Below are 14,794 nucleotides of genomic sequence, written 5' to 3' on the forward strand. Positions count from 1 at the left end.
ACAGCAAATATTATTCTTCCAAGGAAGGCGGGAGGATTTCCTTCTCTGGAGGTCTTTAACAGTGGAAGCACTTCTCACCCAACTGGCTTAAATATAAGTCCTAGTGCAAGGCTCCTGCCTGGAACACCCACCCTCTCCTCTTCTAGAATGGCCTGGCCATTCTTCTAAGTTCAACTGAAATCCCCCGTCCCTAAGGACTTTCTTCTCTTATCACCAAAGGGGTACTTAGCATGGACTTCCCATTAACAGAGGGCTTTTCCTCCTTTTTTTCCTTCCATCTAGTCTGTGAGCTCTTAACTTCAGATACGCTTTGCTTGCTGGCACCTGGCCACTGGCTCTGCTCAGGAAACAAGCCTGCATCTCCTTCTCATGCCAGTTCACTCATCAGTTCCCTACACAATCCTTGAATGTTGGCCTCTTTGCCTGTCACTGGTCTGCACTCTGGAGATAAACAATGTCTAATAAGATGGGGTCCCTGCCTGAGAGCAGCTCATGGCCTATTGGGGGACACATATCTTGCCATCTGGTGCATAAAAAGCAATCATTCAGAAGCTATGGTGACCAGCTTTGCCTCAGGGAGTTGGGAAGGGCCTTGCAGAGACTGTGATCTGTGGCAGGCCCTTACAGATGCTCAGAAAGGCACGTGAGGACAGGCAGGAGGAGGCATGCTCCGGAGGAGGGCCAGCACGTGTGAGGGCATGGAGGCATGAAAGGGCCTCGTGGGACCTGAAAAGGTCAAAAAGTTGCCATATTTTTGCTGCATTCTGTCTACAGACTGGCTGGCCATGGACAGGGAGGCTGCTTGGCTTTTCTCCCACAAATAGGGATATTGGAGCCAGGCACTAGGGCTTGACCCCAGAAGGTATCAGAGCTCCCAGAGTCCCTGCCCCATCTGCCCTCCGCTCCTTCCCAATTATAATAAAATTGACTCCTGTAATGCTGATGTGCCTTCTTTCTTGTTAGAATCTTAATATTATATGAATCACAAGTCCTAGCTGCTTTGGCAGGGCGGTCAGGGTTAGAGGTTTGAATTAAAACAACACACAGTCCCGATCACTTCATTCAGGGGATACTGAGGCAGGGAAGAGGCTGCTCTCCTTTTCCACTGATAATGAGAGTATCACCAAGGCAGCTGATCGCACCCTTTTCCCTTAGAAAATCTTAAGCATCTTGTAACACCACCTGATATTAACAGTATTGATACCTTTTATCGAGCATTTTACAAGTATAATTTCATTTATTTGTTAGATGACTTGATGATGTGTGGTTAAGTGACATCCCTGAGATTTCACAGCTAGTCATAATAGAGGCAGATTGTAAACAACCCCCCAATCTCGGGGACCTTAGACAGCCCAAGCACCACCTTCTAATACCACTCCAATCAAAAGGAATGATTTTAGCCTGAGGATGCTGGATACCTTGGTCTTCTGCCACAAGAGCCCCCCAAGCGTCCTCTAGCTTCTGGGACAAAACTCTGACCTATCCTGACGTTTGTCACACCTTAATTGCATGCGTACTGGGTGCCAGGCACCGGGCTGTGGCCTGAACAAGTCATAGGGAGGCAGAGACTCAGTCATCATGTGGCCCCCCTCCCAATGGGGTCGAGACCCTCTTCCCACTGCCACCCAGAACCTTCTCACTCTTTAATATGACTTGTTCAGCCCCATCCCTCTGGCCAGCACCTGCTTCTCTCCTCCTTCTTAGCCTCTATAGCTTCTATAGTGCTCATCACCCAAACCACAGCATTGAGTGCTCCGTTTTTACTTTCTTTCACTCAGCAGGCATTTCTATGTCATTTGTATGTGGAAGGCACTGGGGATACATTCAGTAAGTATCCCGATGCCCTCATGACGCACAGTCTGAGAGAGGGGGACAGAGGCATAGTCAGTGCATGGCCTGCAGCATGTGGGGGACTGAGAGACACACATGGCCTGCTGTTTTTCTCACCTCCACTCAGTCCTATAAAAAGTGGCATCTTAAAGCAATGGAAGGAAGACTGGACCCAAATTTGAAGACCTGAGCTGGTGCTACCATCTGGGGGACACTGGAGGAGTCATTCCATCTCTTCATCTGCAAAGTGGGAATAACAATACCTAACCTGCCTACCTTTCAGAGTTTTAATGATGTGCTTTATTAAATAAAAGTATGATTTTTCATTAATAAAATGCATGAAGGCATTTTACAGGTTATAAAGCACTATACAAATAGCACTTATCATTATATTTCTCTTCTGTCTCCTAGCAATGCCTGGCATAAATCTGGGGACATAGTAGATGTTCAGTAAATATCAGTTAACTTAAATTGATCCATTCACCTCGCTTACCATCTTCTATGGGCGTTTGAGGCCATTGGAAACCCTAACACTGACAATGCCTGCCATGCCTATTGGGGTTGGCCGTGAGGATCAAGTGAGAAGGACGTGCCTCGAAAGCTATCAGTACTGAACCACCCTGGCTCTTGGGAAACCTCCCCAGCTCCCCATTGTGGGGGGTCGTCTGAGGGGGCTGGCCAGCCCAGGATGTGGAGTCTCAGGCATGGGGCAGTCCTCCTCCAAGCCCTAGGTCCATTCTCTGCAGGGAGCAAACATGACACTCCCACCAGTTTGGGTTCCCACACCGCTCAGGCTGCCTGGCTTGGGATAGTGCCCATGGTATGGGAATTCTCTCGGGGGCCCATACCAGCATGTGCCCAGCCCTCACTAGCCTCCACCTCTCGTTTCAGCACCCCTACCCCACGGAGGACGAGAAGAGGCAGATCGCAGCCCAGACCAACCTCACCCTCCTGCAAGTAAATAACTGGTGAGTTTGCATCACCTGCATGCAGGCTCGCAGACATAGGGGCTACCTTCTGGGCAGGGGAACATGTAGCAGGGAAAAGAGACTCGAATGCCCAGATCTGCCTCAATCTCAGCCCACCTACCATGCCAGTCCCCCATCTGGGCTAGAAGCAGGAAGCAAGAATCAACATTGGCACCTGTGGCTTCATCTGCAGCTTCTCAGCGCCCTCTGCTGGGACATCGTGTCAGGCACGTCCCCGGAAGCTTCTTGCGGAATAGAAAACCCACACCCACCTGAGCACCCAGCCCACCTGCACTGCAGAGACAGACAGGACTGCCTGCATCCGTGGACTGGAGGCCAGTGGTCATCTGGTCTATCTACCTCACCCCCATGTGAACTGAAACTAAAACATGCTGCAAAGCTGGGAGTGGGGAGAAGTAGGAAGAGTAGCCATTCTGACCCCACAGGGATCTCGACTTTCCCAGTCTCTGTGCCTGGCTGACCTGTCATGGGGAGCTCAGAGAGCAAGGTCTGGCTGGATGGAAGTAGACCCCAGAGTTGGGGACCCTGATTCGAGCCCCCGGCCCTCGGGAGAGAAGTCAGAGGTTGGTGCCTAGACTACCACACTCTCCTCTGTTCAAGCTGGCAGGTCTTGAGCAGGGATTTCTGACCCCCTCTCCATCCCACCATGTGCTCTTGCCATACGACTTTGTGGTTACCAAGCCCCAGGAGAGTTCATGAACTTCTCAGTACCCAGGGCCACTCTCCCTGCTAGGATTTTACATCCTATGTGGGAACCCCAGTCTGCTGTGTAATGGAGTCTGAAGGCAGCTTCACCCTCCCTGCCCCCACCCAAAGGCCATGCAGGCAGCGACTAACCAGATCTCCACTTTATTCCTGCTCAGGTTCATCAATGCTCGGAGGCGCATCCTGCAGCCCATGCTTGATGCCAGCAACCCAGACCCTGCCCCCAAAGCCAAGAAGATCAAGTCTCAGCACCGGCCCACCCAAAGATTCTGGCCCAACTCCATCGCTGCAGGGGTGCTGCAGCAGCAGGGCGGTGCCCCAGGGACAAACCCTGATGGTAAGAACTGGGGCTAAGTGCACCCTAGACAAGGGCAGGGGTGCTCCTAGAGCTTCCTCAGGTCACGCTGTGCAAAGATTCAAGGGCTATCTCCTTACCTGGGCTCCTGTCCCTGCTCTGTCATAGTGATTATCCTTCCCCAAAGCCCTAAAGAAGGGGATGTTTTTGTACATAATTTAACAGACCAGATGCACTCTCATAAAGACAAGCGGGAGTTGGTGGTCACTGAAGTCAGTGACTGCTCAGCAGAGCCCCCCCGCCCCGGCCCTGTCCGCACCCATCTGAGTTCCTTAGCACCACTCGGTATATGCACAGCTCCCACAGAGCCAAGGCCATCTATAAATATCAACGCAGGCAGCTGGCTCGTGAACAGAGGCCAGGAAGAGCTCTGTTTTCCCAGCCTCTCCATCACACCCTCCATATACACTTTTCTAATTGCCAGTCGCCTAGTGCACCATGAATAATTCAATGAGCCAGACATTTTATAGCTTGGCACATGAAGATAGCTCTGCATGGGGAGTGGGATGTAGGTGTGCCTGTGTGCGCACATATCCTCGTGCACAAGTGTATGTGTGTGGTTGCACACAAGTTCCTTTGTGATGGGCCATCATGTTAGGTATGATGGGAAAAAAATAGATTTAGGGGCTAGACCAACCTGGGAGAGAATTTCAGTTCTGTCATCACTGACAGTGTCATCTCGAGCTAATGACTGTGTGAGACTCAGTTTCCTCCTCTTTATAATGGGGGATAGTAACACCGGCCTTACAGAGCTGTTAGAAAGTTAAAAGTGGTTAACACATAATGAAAATGCTCAGTGAATGGTGGCTGGGAGAGCTGCTGCCTGAGATGGGGCCGGAAGCAGCTGATGAGTGAATGGATGGGAAACTTCACACCAGGGCATTGTCCAGCTCAGGCTTCAGCAGCCCTAGAAATGAGGAGTTCACCGCTCTATGAGCAAGCCCATTAAACCCTGTCCAACACAGATATGCTGGCCCTGACCCGCCACCCCTGCCTTCTCCTGACTCTTGCTTTCTCACGCAGGTTCCATCAACCTGGACAACCTGCAGTCCCTGTCCTCAGACAATGCCACCATGGCCATGCAGCAGGCTATGATGGCTGCACATGATGACTCATTGGATGGGACAGAAGAAGAGGATGAGGATGAGATGGAAGAGGAGGAAGAGGAGGAGCTGGAGGAGGAGGTTGACGAGCTGCAGACGACGAATGTCAGCGACCTGGGCTTGGAACATAGTGACTCCCTGGAGTAGTCGGGCAGCCCAGATGGCACTGATCACCAAGCAGGAGAGGAGTGTCGCCGGGAGGCCTTCAGGGTGGGGGGGAAGGGGACATGGGCAGGCAGCACCAAGGGAGTTGGGCCCTAGCTTCCCCAAATCAGTAGCTTGAAGAAAAGCAGAGGAGACACCTGTTCCTTCCCAACCACCAAGCTTCAATGAGGATCCCAGCCCCACTTCCCCGGAACTGCAGAGGACTCTGTTTGGCTGGGCCAGTCGAGCAGCCTGTGTGGAAAGCCAGGACTGATCTGGACTCACCAAATCCCTGAGGACAGATGGCACCCATGGCCCCACCCACGGAAGGACTTGAGCTGTTTACAAGCCTTGCACTGTGAGGCAGATTGGTGCTGTTCGCAGAGTGGGCCTTTGTGGGGGGCAGACTGAGAGGGAAAGGGAGAGGCAAAGTGTGTCTGGGTTTCATCCCCAGAAGGTTCTCAGTTCATCTGACAGACATTCAAGGGCAGGAGGGAGCCTCAAAGCATAACCAGTGGGCAGAGGAGTAGGAGGGCCTGAGGCATCACATCTTGCAGATCAGAATGGGATGGAATCCACCGGGCTCCAGCTCATCCCTCCAAGGCCCTGTCTCTGAGCACAGCAACCATGGATGTGGGAGAGAGGGATGGGAGCCATGGTGCCCTTCACTGTCTCCTGGAAACTAATTGTAAGCTGGTGGGCTTAACCTGTGGGAGGTTAAAAGGAGCCCCTTCTCCTGGGTTGATTCCAGGAGCCAAGGAGATGGCAGACCCTGGGCTGGGAGCCATATCAAGATGACTTTGGGGCCGCAGCTGTCCCTAGCTCCTGTAACAACAGGACAATGGAGTTTTATCCTAGATGTTCCCTCCCTCAGTGTTCCACGCCCTCCATAGACCTCCAGAGAAGGTAGAACCAGGTTATCTGGGAATCTTTCAACCCCACAGGTCACCACAGCCGTCCCTCTGCTCCCAGGCTGGCTCCATCAGCCTCCAGCTTCCTTTCCTCATTCTGTCTTTCAGAGAAGGCAGAAGAAACATTGGAAAGCATCTAGTCCAGTGGGAAGCCAGGGGTTGGAGAAGGTGCTACATTCCTCTTCCCATCAATATCCAAAATGTGGGGGAGGGGTCAGAAAATGGCACCCAAGAGCCTGCGGGGGTACCCACCCCACCCACCCCGAGGTTCTGACCCTGCTGTCCACAGCCCTGGAGGAACTGGGGCTCCTGGAAGGAGGAGGAGGCTCCCACTGTCCGCCCTAACACATGCCCTCCCACCCACCTTCCAGACTCCCTTGGTTGGCACCCTCTCCTCCCATTCCCTCTCACCCCATGGCTGTGAATGACAGGACTGGTCACACGTGTGTTTCCCATTGGGTTTAATTTAATGGACATGCAGTTTCATTTGTAAATTGTGCATTAGCCATCTCCTTCAGTGGCAGGATGTGAGCGGCTACCTGGCTCAACTGGAGGGGACCCTCGGGGCCCTCTGGGGCTTCCCCTCCTCCACCTGGTTGGGGTAGAGCAAAAGGATGGTCACTCTTCTGAGGTCTCCCTGAAATGAATGTATTTCTCCCCCAAAAGAGCTGATATTTAATGTTTTAATAGGGATTTTTGAGAAACAAATAACCTTATTTATAATCTGGGTGATCCAATCATTTTTTACTCCCTTTTGATGCCATACATAGGGGAAAGTCTAGCTTTTTTGGCGTGAGACTTTTACAATGTGCAGTGGGATAAAATGCATTTTCTTTTCTGGTTCGTTTTTCTTGTTAAGCACACACACATGCACACACACACACACACACACACACACCCCATTCCACCCACCACTTGGACAGGCGTCCCCCAGCAGGGGCACACTGGCACACAGGTGCCCACGTCTCTTCCTCCCAGCCCCTCCACCTGCCTAATGTTATGCAACCTCCTTCTGATGTATCCACCAAACCAGTACTGAATGTGGCCGAGACGTTTTCAGTAAATCTTATTACCTACCGTAACCCTGGTGCACAATTCTCTTTCTGTGGTTGCTGTGGCAATCCTTTGCTGTTTGCATGGGACCCGAGGCCAGACAGAATTTGGAGGCCTCAGTATACACCTGACTACCCAGGGAAGGGACAAGGTAGATGCGCTTCCCGCGTGAGCTCAGCTGAGCTGCCTGGGGAGGAAGAGCCAAGTTCAGCACACTCACCTTGTGTGGGGCCAGTTGTAAGGCAGAGCTAGGGAGACAAGGCAAGGAAGCTCTGCACTGCCCTCTCCTGACAGCTTCCTCGACCACAGCGGAAGCTCTGAATTTGGTCCCTCTTGTCCACCATACTCCACCTCCCTCAAAGGCCTCTGCTTTCCGGTCTCCATCCTCAGCCCAAGAAGGTTTTCATGATTGAAGCTGGTGCCACCACGGCCCCACACCCAGCCTTCAGTGCCCACTGTTTCCTGATCAGCAGGTGAAAGTCCCAGGCAGCAGGAGGTAGAGGCAGTCTTGGCTGCCACCTTTCACCCTGGAGCTATGTCCAGGAGCCTGCCCTTGAATCCCAGGGATCAGCACCATAATCCCCCAGGCAAGAAGAAACTCAGGGGCAGCTGATCTCCTTACAGAAGTGAGAGGCAGGCCTTCTTGTCACCTCCAGATGAAAGGGTTCCTTCCTTAGCCACCCTTGCTGAGCAGTCTGGGGCATCTGCTTAGAAGCAGAATGTGCCTTGTTCACATTCAGGGATGCTGGAGAGTTTGCACTTACTGGCAGATCCCCCTACGGCCAGGTAGAAGATAGGGAAGCTGGTGGTTGGTTATACAGGCAACGGGGGTTCTGGCCAGCTCTAGTGGCCTTCCCTGAGTCACTGCCTCAGGGAGCCCAGTCTCCCTTCCCCTCGTCACACCTGGAGAGAGTTCTGCAAATCCAGCAGAAACCCCTGCTCTCTGGGCAGACTGAGAAAATCTCAAGAACTGTAAGTTGACTGGAACCGCACCTTCAGAGCTGGGAAGACAAGTCTTTTAAGATAGTAGTTTCTAAGGAACATGCTGCTAAAAGATATACTAAAAAACAAACAAACAAAAAGATCGATGCCCAAATCAGCCTAAGATTAATTGCATATTGTATTTTGTTAGGCAGAGTTTCATCATGCACATTATTTTACTAAAGGCTCTGAAAAGTCCTGCAGGAAAGAAACCTGTTTAACTTTGTTTCAGTTGTTCCCAGATTTGTTTGCTCCACCCCCTCCTTTTATTTTTCGAGTAATAACAGTTCAAGTTATATCAATGTTCCACAAAACACACTGTAGGGGACACTATTCTAAAGAAATCGCCGAGTAACCCGTCCTACGCTCTCCCTCCTTTTTTTTTTATCAAGTTCTGCCATCTTTCAACCACAATGCCAACTGAAAGTGGGTTCCTTTTTTTAAAATTTATTTTTTAATTAATTTTTTTGAGACAGGGTTTCACTCCCATCACCCAGGCACAATCTCGGCTCACTGTAACTTCTCTACCTCCCAGGCTCAAGCGATTATCCTGCCTTGGTCTCCTGAGTAGTTGGGCTATGATGTGTGCCACAAGGCCCAGTTAATTTTTTGTTTTGTTTCGTTTTTGTAGAGATGGGGTTTTGTCATGTTGCCCAGGCCAGTCTCCAACTCTTGAGCTCTAGCAGTCTGCCTGCCTCAGCGTCCCAAAGTGCTGAGGTTTCAGGCATGAACCACCACTCCTGGCCGAAAAGGGGCTTCTTAAGTCACTTGAGATGTAGGTAGTTGTGTTTTGAGGAGCCAGCAACCTCTCTCTGTGCATGATCCAAATGCTACCCGACCCAAGGAAAAGACACGCCATAATCCCTGTGGAAATACAAGAGATGGATGATAGGGTGAGCGGTAGGGGAAGGTTTCCTTTATCCCATACTAGAACTCCAATATCAGGGCGCTGGCAACTGCTCAGACTGACTTCTGCCCCCAAACCCTGACCCATCAGGAAAGACCTTTCAAGTTCAGAGATCCTGCTCATGGGAGCTGGTGGCCAGAGCTCAACTTCCTACCAAGGACCCCCTCTCCTGCCATGCATGGGGCCCCAAGGAGGGCCGTGACTGCCACACTGCAGCCTGCTCAATTCATTCAGTTCATTCCTGATGAGTTGCTCATTCTCTCAACATGCATTTAGTGAGCCCCAACTCTGTCCCAGGCACTGTTGTACAAAGATACAGCTATGGCTGACAAAGACTGAGTTCTTTACTTCGGGGAGTTTACATTCCACTAGAAAAAACTGACACTGTGCCCGGTGCAGTGGCTCACACCTGTAATCTCAACACTTTGTTGTCCAATGTGGGAGGATCACTGAGCCCAGCATTTTAAGACCAGCCTGGGGAAATAGCGAGGCTCCCCCACCCATATTATTTTAAAATATATATACAAGGAGAAAGAAAAAGACTGAGACTGAAAATGCTTGCAGCATCCCTGTAATGGCTGTAACTGTGACCTCATCCTCAGCACAGAGAGCTCGGACGTCGTCCCCTGTAACGGCTGTAACTGTGACCTCATCCTCAGCACAGAGAGCTCGGACGTCGTCACTCTGAGCTGCAGAGCAGGCAGCTCTCAGCTCCACCATGAGGTTCAGGTTAAATACAATTTTCAGACCTGTTTTGAACCATATATTGTTTTTTAAAAATTGCGTGCCAACATTTAAGACTTAGAAGGGTAGGCATTTAAAAGTCCTATTTCTGTCTTCTCCTGAAAAATCAGGCAACTTGGAACCTAAATATTCCCATGTGGCCATGATCGAGTGTAGCCGAATTAACTGCTGCCCGCTAAGGCACGTTCTCCACGTCAGTGGGATGTTTGCAGCCCCTGTGGTCTCCCAAACACTGCGACTCAGGGTTCATTGCCATTTATTATTGGCTGTTACTATTTATGCTTCCCCCACACCCCCTTTTTTTCCTTTCCCTGCAACATCTAAGTGGTTGTTTTTAAGAAGGGGAATATTTATACCCATTTCTCCATCAAGAGTAAGAAAACAAGATAGTCCAAGAGGGAGGGCCCTGCCTTTGGTACAAAACATTGGAGAGAATGTATTTGTCTGTGGGCATAAAGATACTCTTACCTTTCATTGCAAAGTATACCTGTGTCTCACATCCAAGTAGCTTAATTCATTCATTATCTGCCTACCTTGCCTCCCCGGGCAACAATGAGGCTTGGGGCATAAAAACCACCAGGGTTGCTAGTTACAGATACAATGTAGGTTCCACAACCAGTGTTTGCCCCAGATAGCTAGGCAGGATGCCCAAAGACTTGGAGGCACATTGCTCTCAGAAAATAGTTTTCAAATATCGGCCAGACGCAGTAGCTCACACTGGTAATCCCAGCACTCTGGGAGGTCAAGGCGGGTAGATCACATGAGGTCAGGAGTTTGAGGCCAGCCTGGCCAACATGGTGAAACCATGTCTCTACTAAAAGTACAAAAATTACCCAAATGTGGTGGCACACACCTGTAGTCCCAGCTACTCGGGGAGGCTGGGGTATGAGAATCATTTGATCCCGGGAGGCAGAGGTTGCAGTGAGTTGAGTTTGTGCCCCCTGCACTCCAGCCTGGGTGACAGAGTGAGACTCTGTCTCAAAAATAAAAATTAAAAAAAACAAAATTTCAAATGTCGTTTGAAGCTCTTTGCAGTATAGCTGCTCCTTTAACTTCCTTTAGCCAGAGAGACTACCACCCTCAAGCCAGTTATTCATTCAGTAGGAATTCCCAGGTGCCCACTATGTGCCTGGCGTCCTACTAGGGACAAAGGATGGAGAAGTTTGCAGAGCACCACAGACCAAGGGACCGAGCACTGAGGACTGACAGAATGTCGATCACCTCACATGGTGCATTTCCACTTGGGGACTTTATTTTCATCCCACAGACGAGGCAGGTTTTATTATACCACTTTCAAGTGTATCTTATATTTTTTATTTCTCAGCCTCTCTCTCGGCCAATCTCATTTAGCCCCTTTGCAAATTAAATGCATCTCATTAAATCGAACCCATTTAGGACAATGCCCTTCAGGTGTGTGCATCTTAGTACATCTTTCATTTTAAGACAAGTGTTTGATTTATTTTTCATCTCATTACACTCTTTAAAATTATGTGCATCTCATTACACTCAACGCACTGAGACAACTTATTTCTGGTATAGACATTACACCCAGTATTAGCAGGCAAGAGTATGATTTTTTTTCATTTCATTACAAGCCTTACAATTTATGTACATCTCATTACAATCAGCCATTTAAGACAATTCCCTTCAGTTATGTGTATCTCATTATACTTTTCATTTTCACATTTTTTTATCTTATTATTCAGAGAACCTACTACAGGTGTGTATGCCTCATATCCACCTGTTATTCCTGTGAATTTCTGGGTCGCTGCTTCCACCGATGTACTGCAAAATTTTTATTCTACCAAATTCATTTAAGGCTAGCTCTGCCCATCTGTGGGCCTCCTCTGATCCCTTTGCACAGGAAAGAAGAACACTAGGTTCCCTTGCATGCAATTGAGATTCTTTCCCTTACATACAGGGACCCCCTAAAGCAACTTCCCTCATTTGCACATTGAGGGGATTAGAGGAGACTGCACGAGGAGCCCCTTCAGTTGATAGCTGATGAAATGCTACTCCTGTGGATGACAGCTCAGCAGCTTCCCAGCTCCTCCTGGAAATGCAGCTGCTCTCCTTGGAAGCCACCCACCTGCTGGAGAAGCTGACATTGACATCACTGGCCAGCTTCCAAAAGCCAGTCGGCTTCACATGTCTTGCTTCCTTTTTGACTGGATAACACTGTGAATCATGTAGGAACACATTTTGGAAGGAGGTGAAATATTAAACAACTGCTCTGTTATGATGGAATCTTCCCCGCCTCCAAACCCAATGGGTGTCTTCGTCTCTCCCCCAACCCCTAACCCAGCGATTCTCAGCTGAAGTGCACTTTAGAATTGCTGAGCAAGCTTTAGTTGCAGGTGCCCAAGTTCTATCCTTCATCTACTAAATCAGAAACCCGCAGGGTGGGGCACAGGTGGGTGCATTTTTATTAGCACCCTGGAGATTCTCAACCTGATTCCACAACAGGATCGGCAGTGAGTTGCTCTGAGCAGAAAACACCTGATGCTCTCAGTATTGCTCATCTCAGCTGAATTTGCATCTTAACAGAAATCCAAGCCTGGAGTTAGAAAACAATCATTTCTCAGTCGTGAAAAGGGTACTGTGGGTCAGCAAACCCAACTCACCCATGCCACATAGGAATTCTGCCCACAGAACACTAAATTGTCATCTCTTGGCCAGGCACAGTGGGTCACACCTGTAATCCCTGCAATTTGGGAAGCTGAGGCAGGAGGACCACTTGAGCCCAGGAGTTTGAGACCAGCCTAGGCAAGCCCTAGTGAACCCCCATCTCTAAAAAAAATATATATATATATAGTTAGGCATGGTTGCCTGTGCCTGTGGTCCCAGTTACTCAGAAGGCTGAGGTGAGAAAACTGCTTGAGCCTGGGAGGTTGAGGCTGCAGTAAGCCATGATCATGCCACTGCACTCCAGCCCGGGTGACAGAGCAAAACCCTGTCTCAAAAAAAAAAAAAAAAAAAGCATTTCTCTTTACCTTACACCGCCCACTGCCTCCCAGGACAAAGAAGGCCAAACTGTTACACAGAGCCAACTCACCCCTCCAACTTCCACCCAGTGATCTGAGGGAGCTCTGCCTTCTGCAGACAGAGGGAATATGTACGAACCCTCCAGACTGCACACTTGTGGCCTTCAGGGCTTATGTAATTTGTGGCAGCAGCAGTTCAGGAGATTTACAGAGCCTTTCTCCAACCTCTTAAACTAATCGTCATCCATATCGTGAGTTGGGTTTGCTGACCCACAGTACCCTTTTCGCCTGTCTCGCCTATCCATAAGTGCAGGAGGCTTCCCTGAGCATGTCTGCGGTGGTCTGTGTGTTTTTCTTCTGTGAGCCCACCCATCTCTTTGCCAGTGGAAATAGAGTCTGTTCTGTAAGCTCAAAAATAAATGTGACTTTTCACCATCCCTCCTCCACCCCTTCCCTTGAATGAACCTGCTGAGGAATCAGAATACACTCCCACTCTTGCCTCTTCACTTTGTCTTCTTGTCCAGATGTATTGGAGGCCGCTAGTTCCAAAATCAGCAAGTACCAGGGCTCCCTGGACTACCAGGAAGCAGGGTTCAATGAGGATAAAGGGTAGGTGGAAAGCTGGTTTTAGGCTGGATGCAGTGGCTTATGCCGGTAGTCCCAGCACTTTGGGAGGCTGAGGTTGGTGGATCACTTGAGGTCAGGAGTTCCAAACCTACCTGGCCAACATCGTGAAACCCCGTCTCTACTAAAAATATTTTAAAAATTAGCAGGACATGGTGGTGGGTGCCTGTAGTCCCAGCTACTTGGGAGGCTGAGGCAAGAGAATCACTTGAACCCAGGAGTTGGAGGTTGCAGTGAGCAGAGATCATGCCATTGCACTCCAGCCTGAGCAACAAGAGCGAAACTTCGTCTTAGAAAATAAAAATGTTGGTTTTAGGGGAACAGGCTGCACCTGTCTTGTTTTGATGTTTTCAGGTCTTTTGTGCCTGTTGGATTGAAAAAATGGTCACATCCCCAAGGCTAAAGAGGCCACAGAACCAGCCCTTTCTCTATGGTTTTTGAAGTTTACTAGAAAAAATAAAAGTCATGCTTCATTGAGCACTTAGAATATCTGCTAGACACTCAAGATTATTTAAAACAACTGTGGGAGAATTACTAGTATTATCACTAATATTAGTATTCCCATTTTTTAAAATGAGGAAACCAAGGCTCAGAGAAATTAAGTAATTTTCTAAAAACTTATTTAGCTTAATACGTATCTAGAGCTGGATTTGAACTCAAGGCACAAAACCCATGCTCCTTTTAGGAGATAAGCTGCCTCCCGAATCCTTGGCTGACCCAGGCTGGTCTCTGGAGTCAGAGAGGCCCCTCTGTCCTCAAATCCCAAGAGGTTCCTGCATCCCTGCACCTGCCTATACCCTTCTCCACGGTCCCAGATGAAACAGCATCCAAAGATGTGTGCTTCAAACCCCAGCCTGCTTCTCCCACAGCAGACCGTTGACCCTGTTGCCCACCAGCTCCATCTACATTTTGGGGAGAAGGAGCAGGACTCACATCCTCTGATCTTAAGAAATTGCTCTTTGTACTATTCAAGTAGCTCTGCTATGGGAGGGGGTCAGGAAGCTAGCCAGGGGGTTCAGGAAGACGAGGAAGAAAAACAAAGGGAAGGAAGTTAATCCCCAGGAGAGAGGCAGGAGCTGGGGGAGTCAATGGAGAGAAGAGGACAAGCCGGGAGACCCTGAGGTGTTGTCAGATCAGGCAACACTTTGGTAAGAAAAAACAAAATGACCCTGTTCAAGGAGCAGAGAGGAGAGAGGCAGGAGTGGAAACACACTGGACTGGCGTAGAGATACCGGGCTTCTCCATAACTTGCTTCTTTGGTTTGGTGATTCATTTTCCTGCTCTCTGGGAGGCTAGGAATGAAAGAGAGGAGCAGGACACAGGGGTAGAGAAAAGAGAAAGGGAGAAAGAGAGAAATTACATGTGCATGTGTCTCTGGGGGTTTTCAGACAAAGCTATTATCAAAATGCCAACCAGCTCCTGCCTGGCTAATTTGCATATTCCATGCTGTGCTCTTTGAAGCAG

The 14,794-nt window shown here is 49.4% G+C and overlaps 1 protein-coding gene across 11 annotated transcripts in view; it reads left to right on the forward strand.

Moving 5' to 3' along the window:
- The window catches only part of PKNOX2 (PBX/knotted 1 homeobox 2), a 270,089-nt gene extending 262,970 nt beyond the window's left edge, over positions 1-7,119 (forward strand). For all 11 annotated transcript variants that reach the window (XM_009007059.5, XM_035264995.3, XM_009007057.4 and 8 more), the window contains 3 exons: positions 2,722-2,798; positions 3,683-3,861; positions 4,903-7,119. In XM_009007059.5, the coding sequence (XP_009005307.1) occupies positions 2,722-2,798; positions 3,683-3,861; positions 4,903-5,129 (483 nt within the window). In that variant the 3' untranslated portion in view covers positions 5,130-7,119. The remainder of the gene's footprint in view (positions 1-2,721; positions 2,799-3,682; positions 3,862-4,902) is intronic.
- Positions 7,120-14,794: the final 7,675 nt, after the last annotated feature.

Source organism: Callithrix jacchus, chromosome 10 (genome assembly GCF_049354715.1).
Source record: "Callithrix jacchus isolate 240 chromosome 10, calJac240_pri, whole genome shotgun sequence".
NCBI classification, from domain to species: Eukaryota; Metazoa; Chordata; class Mammalia; order Primates; family Cebidae; genus Callithrix; species Callithrix jacchus.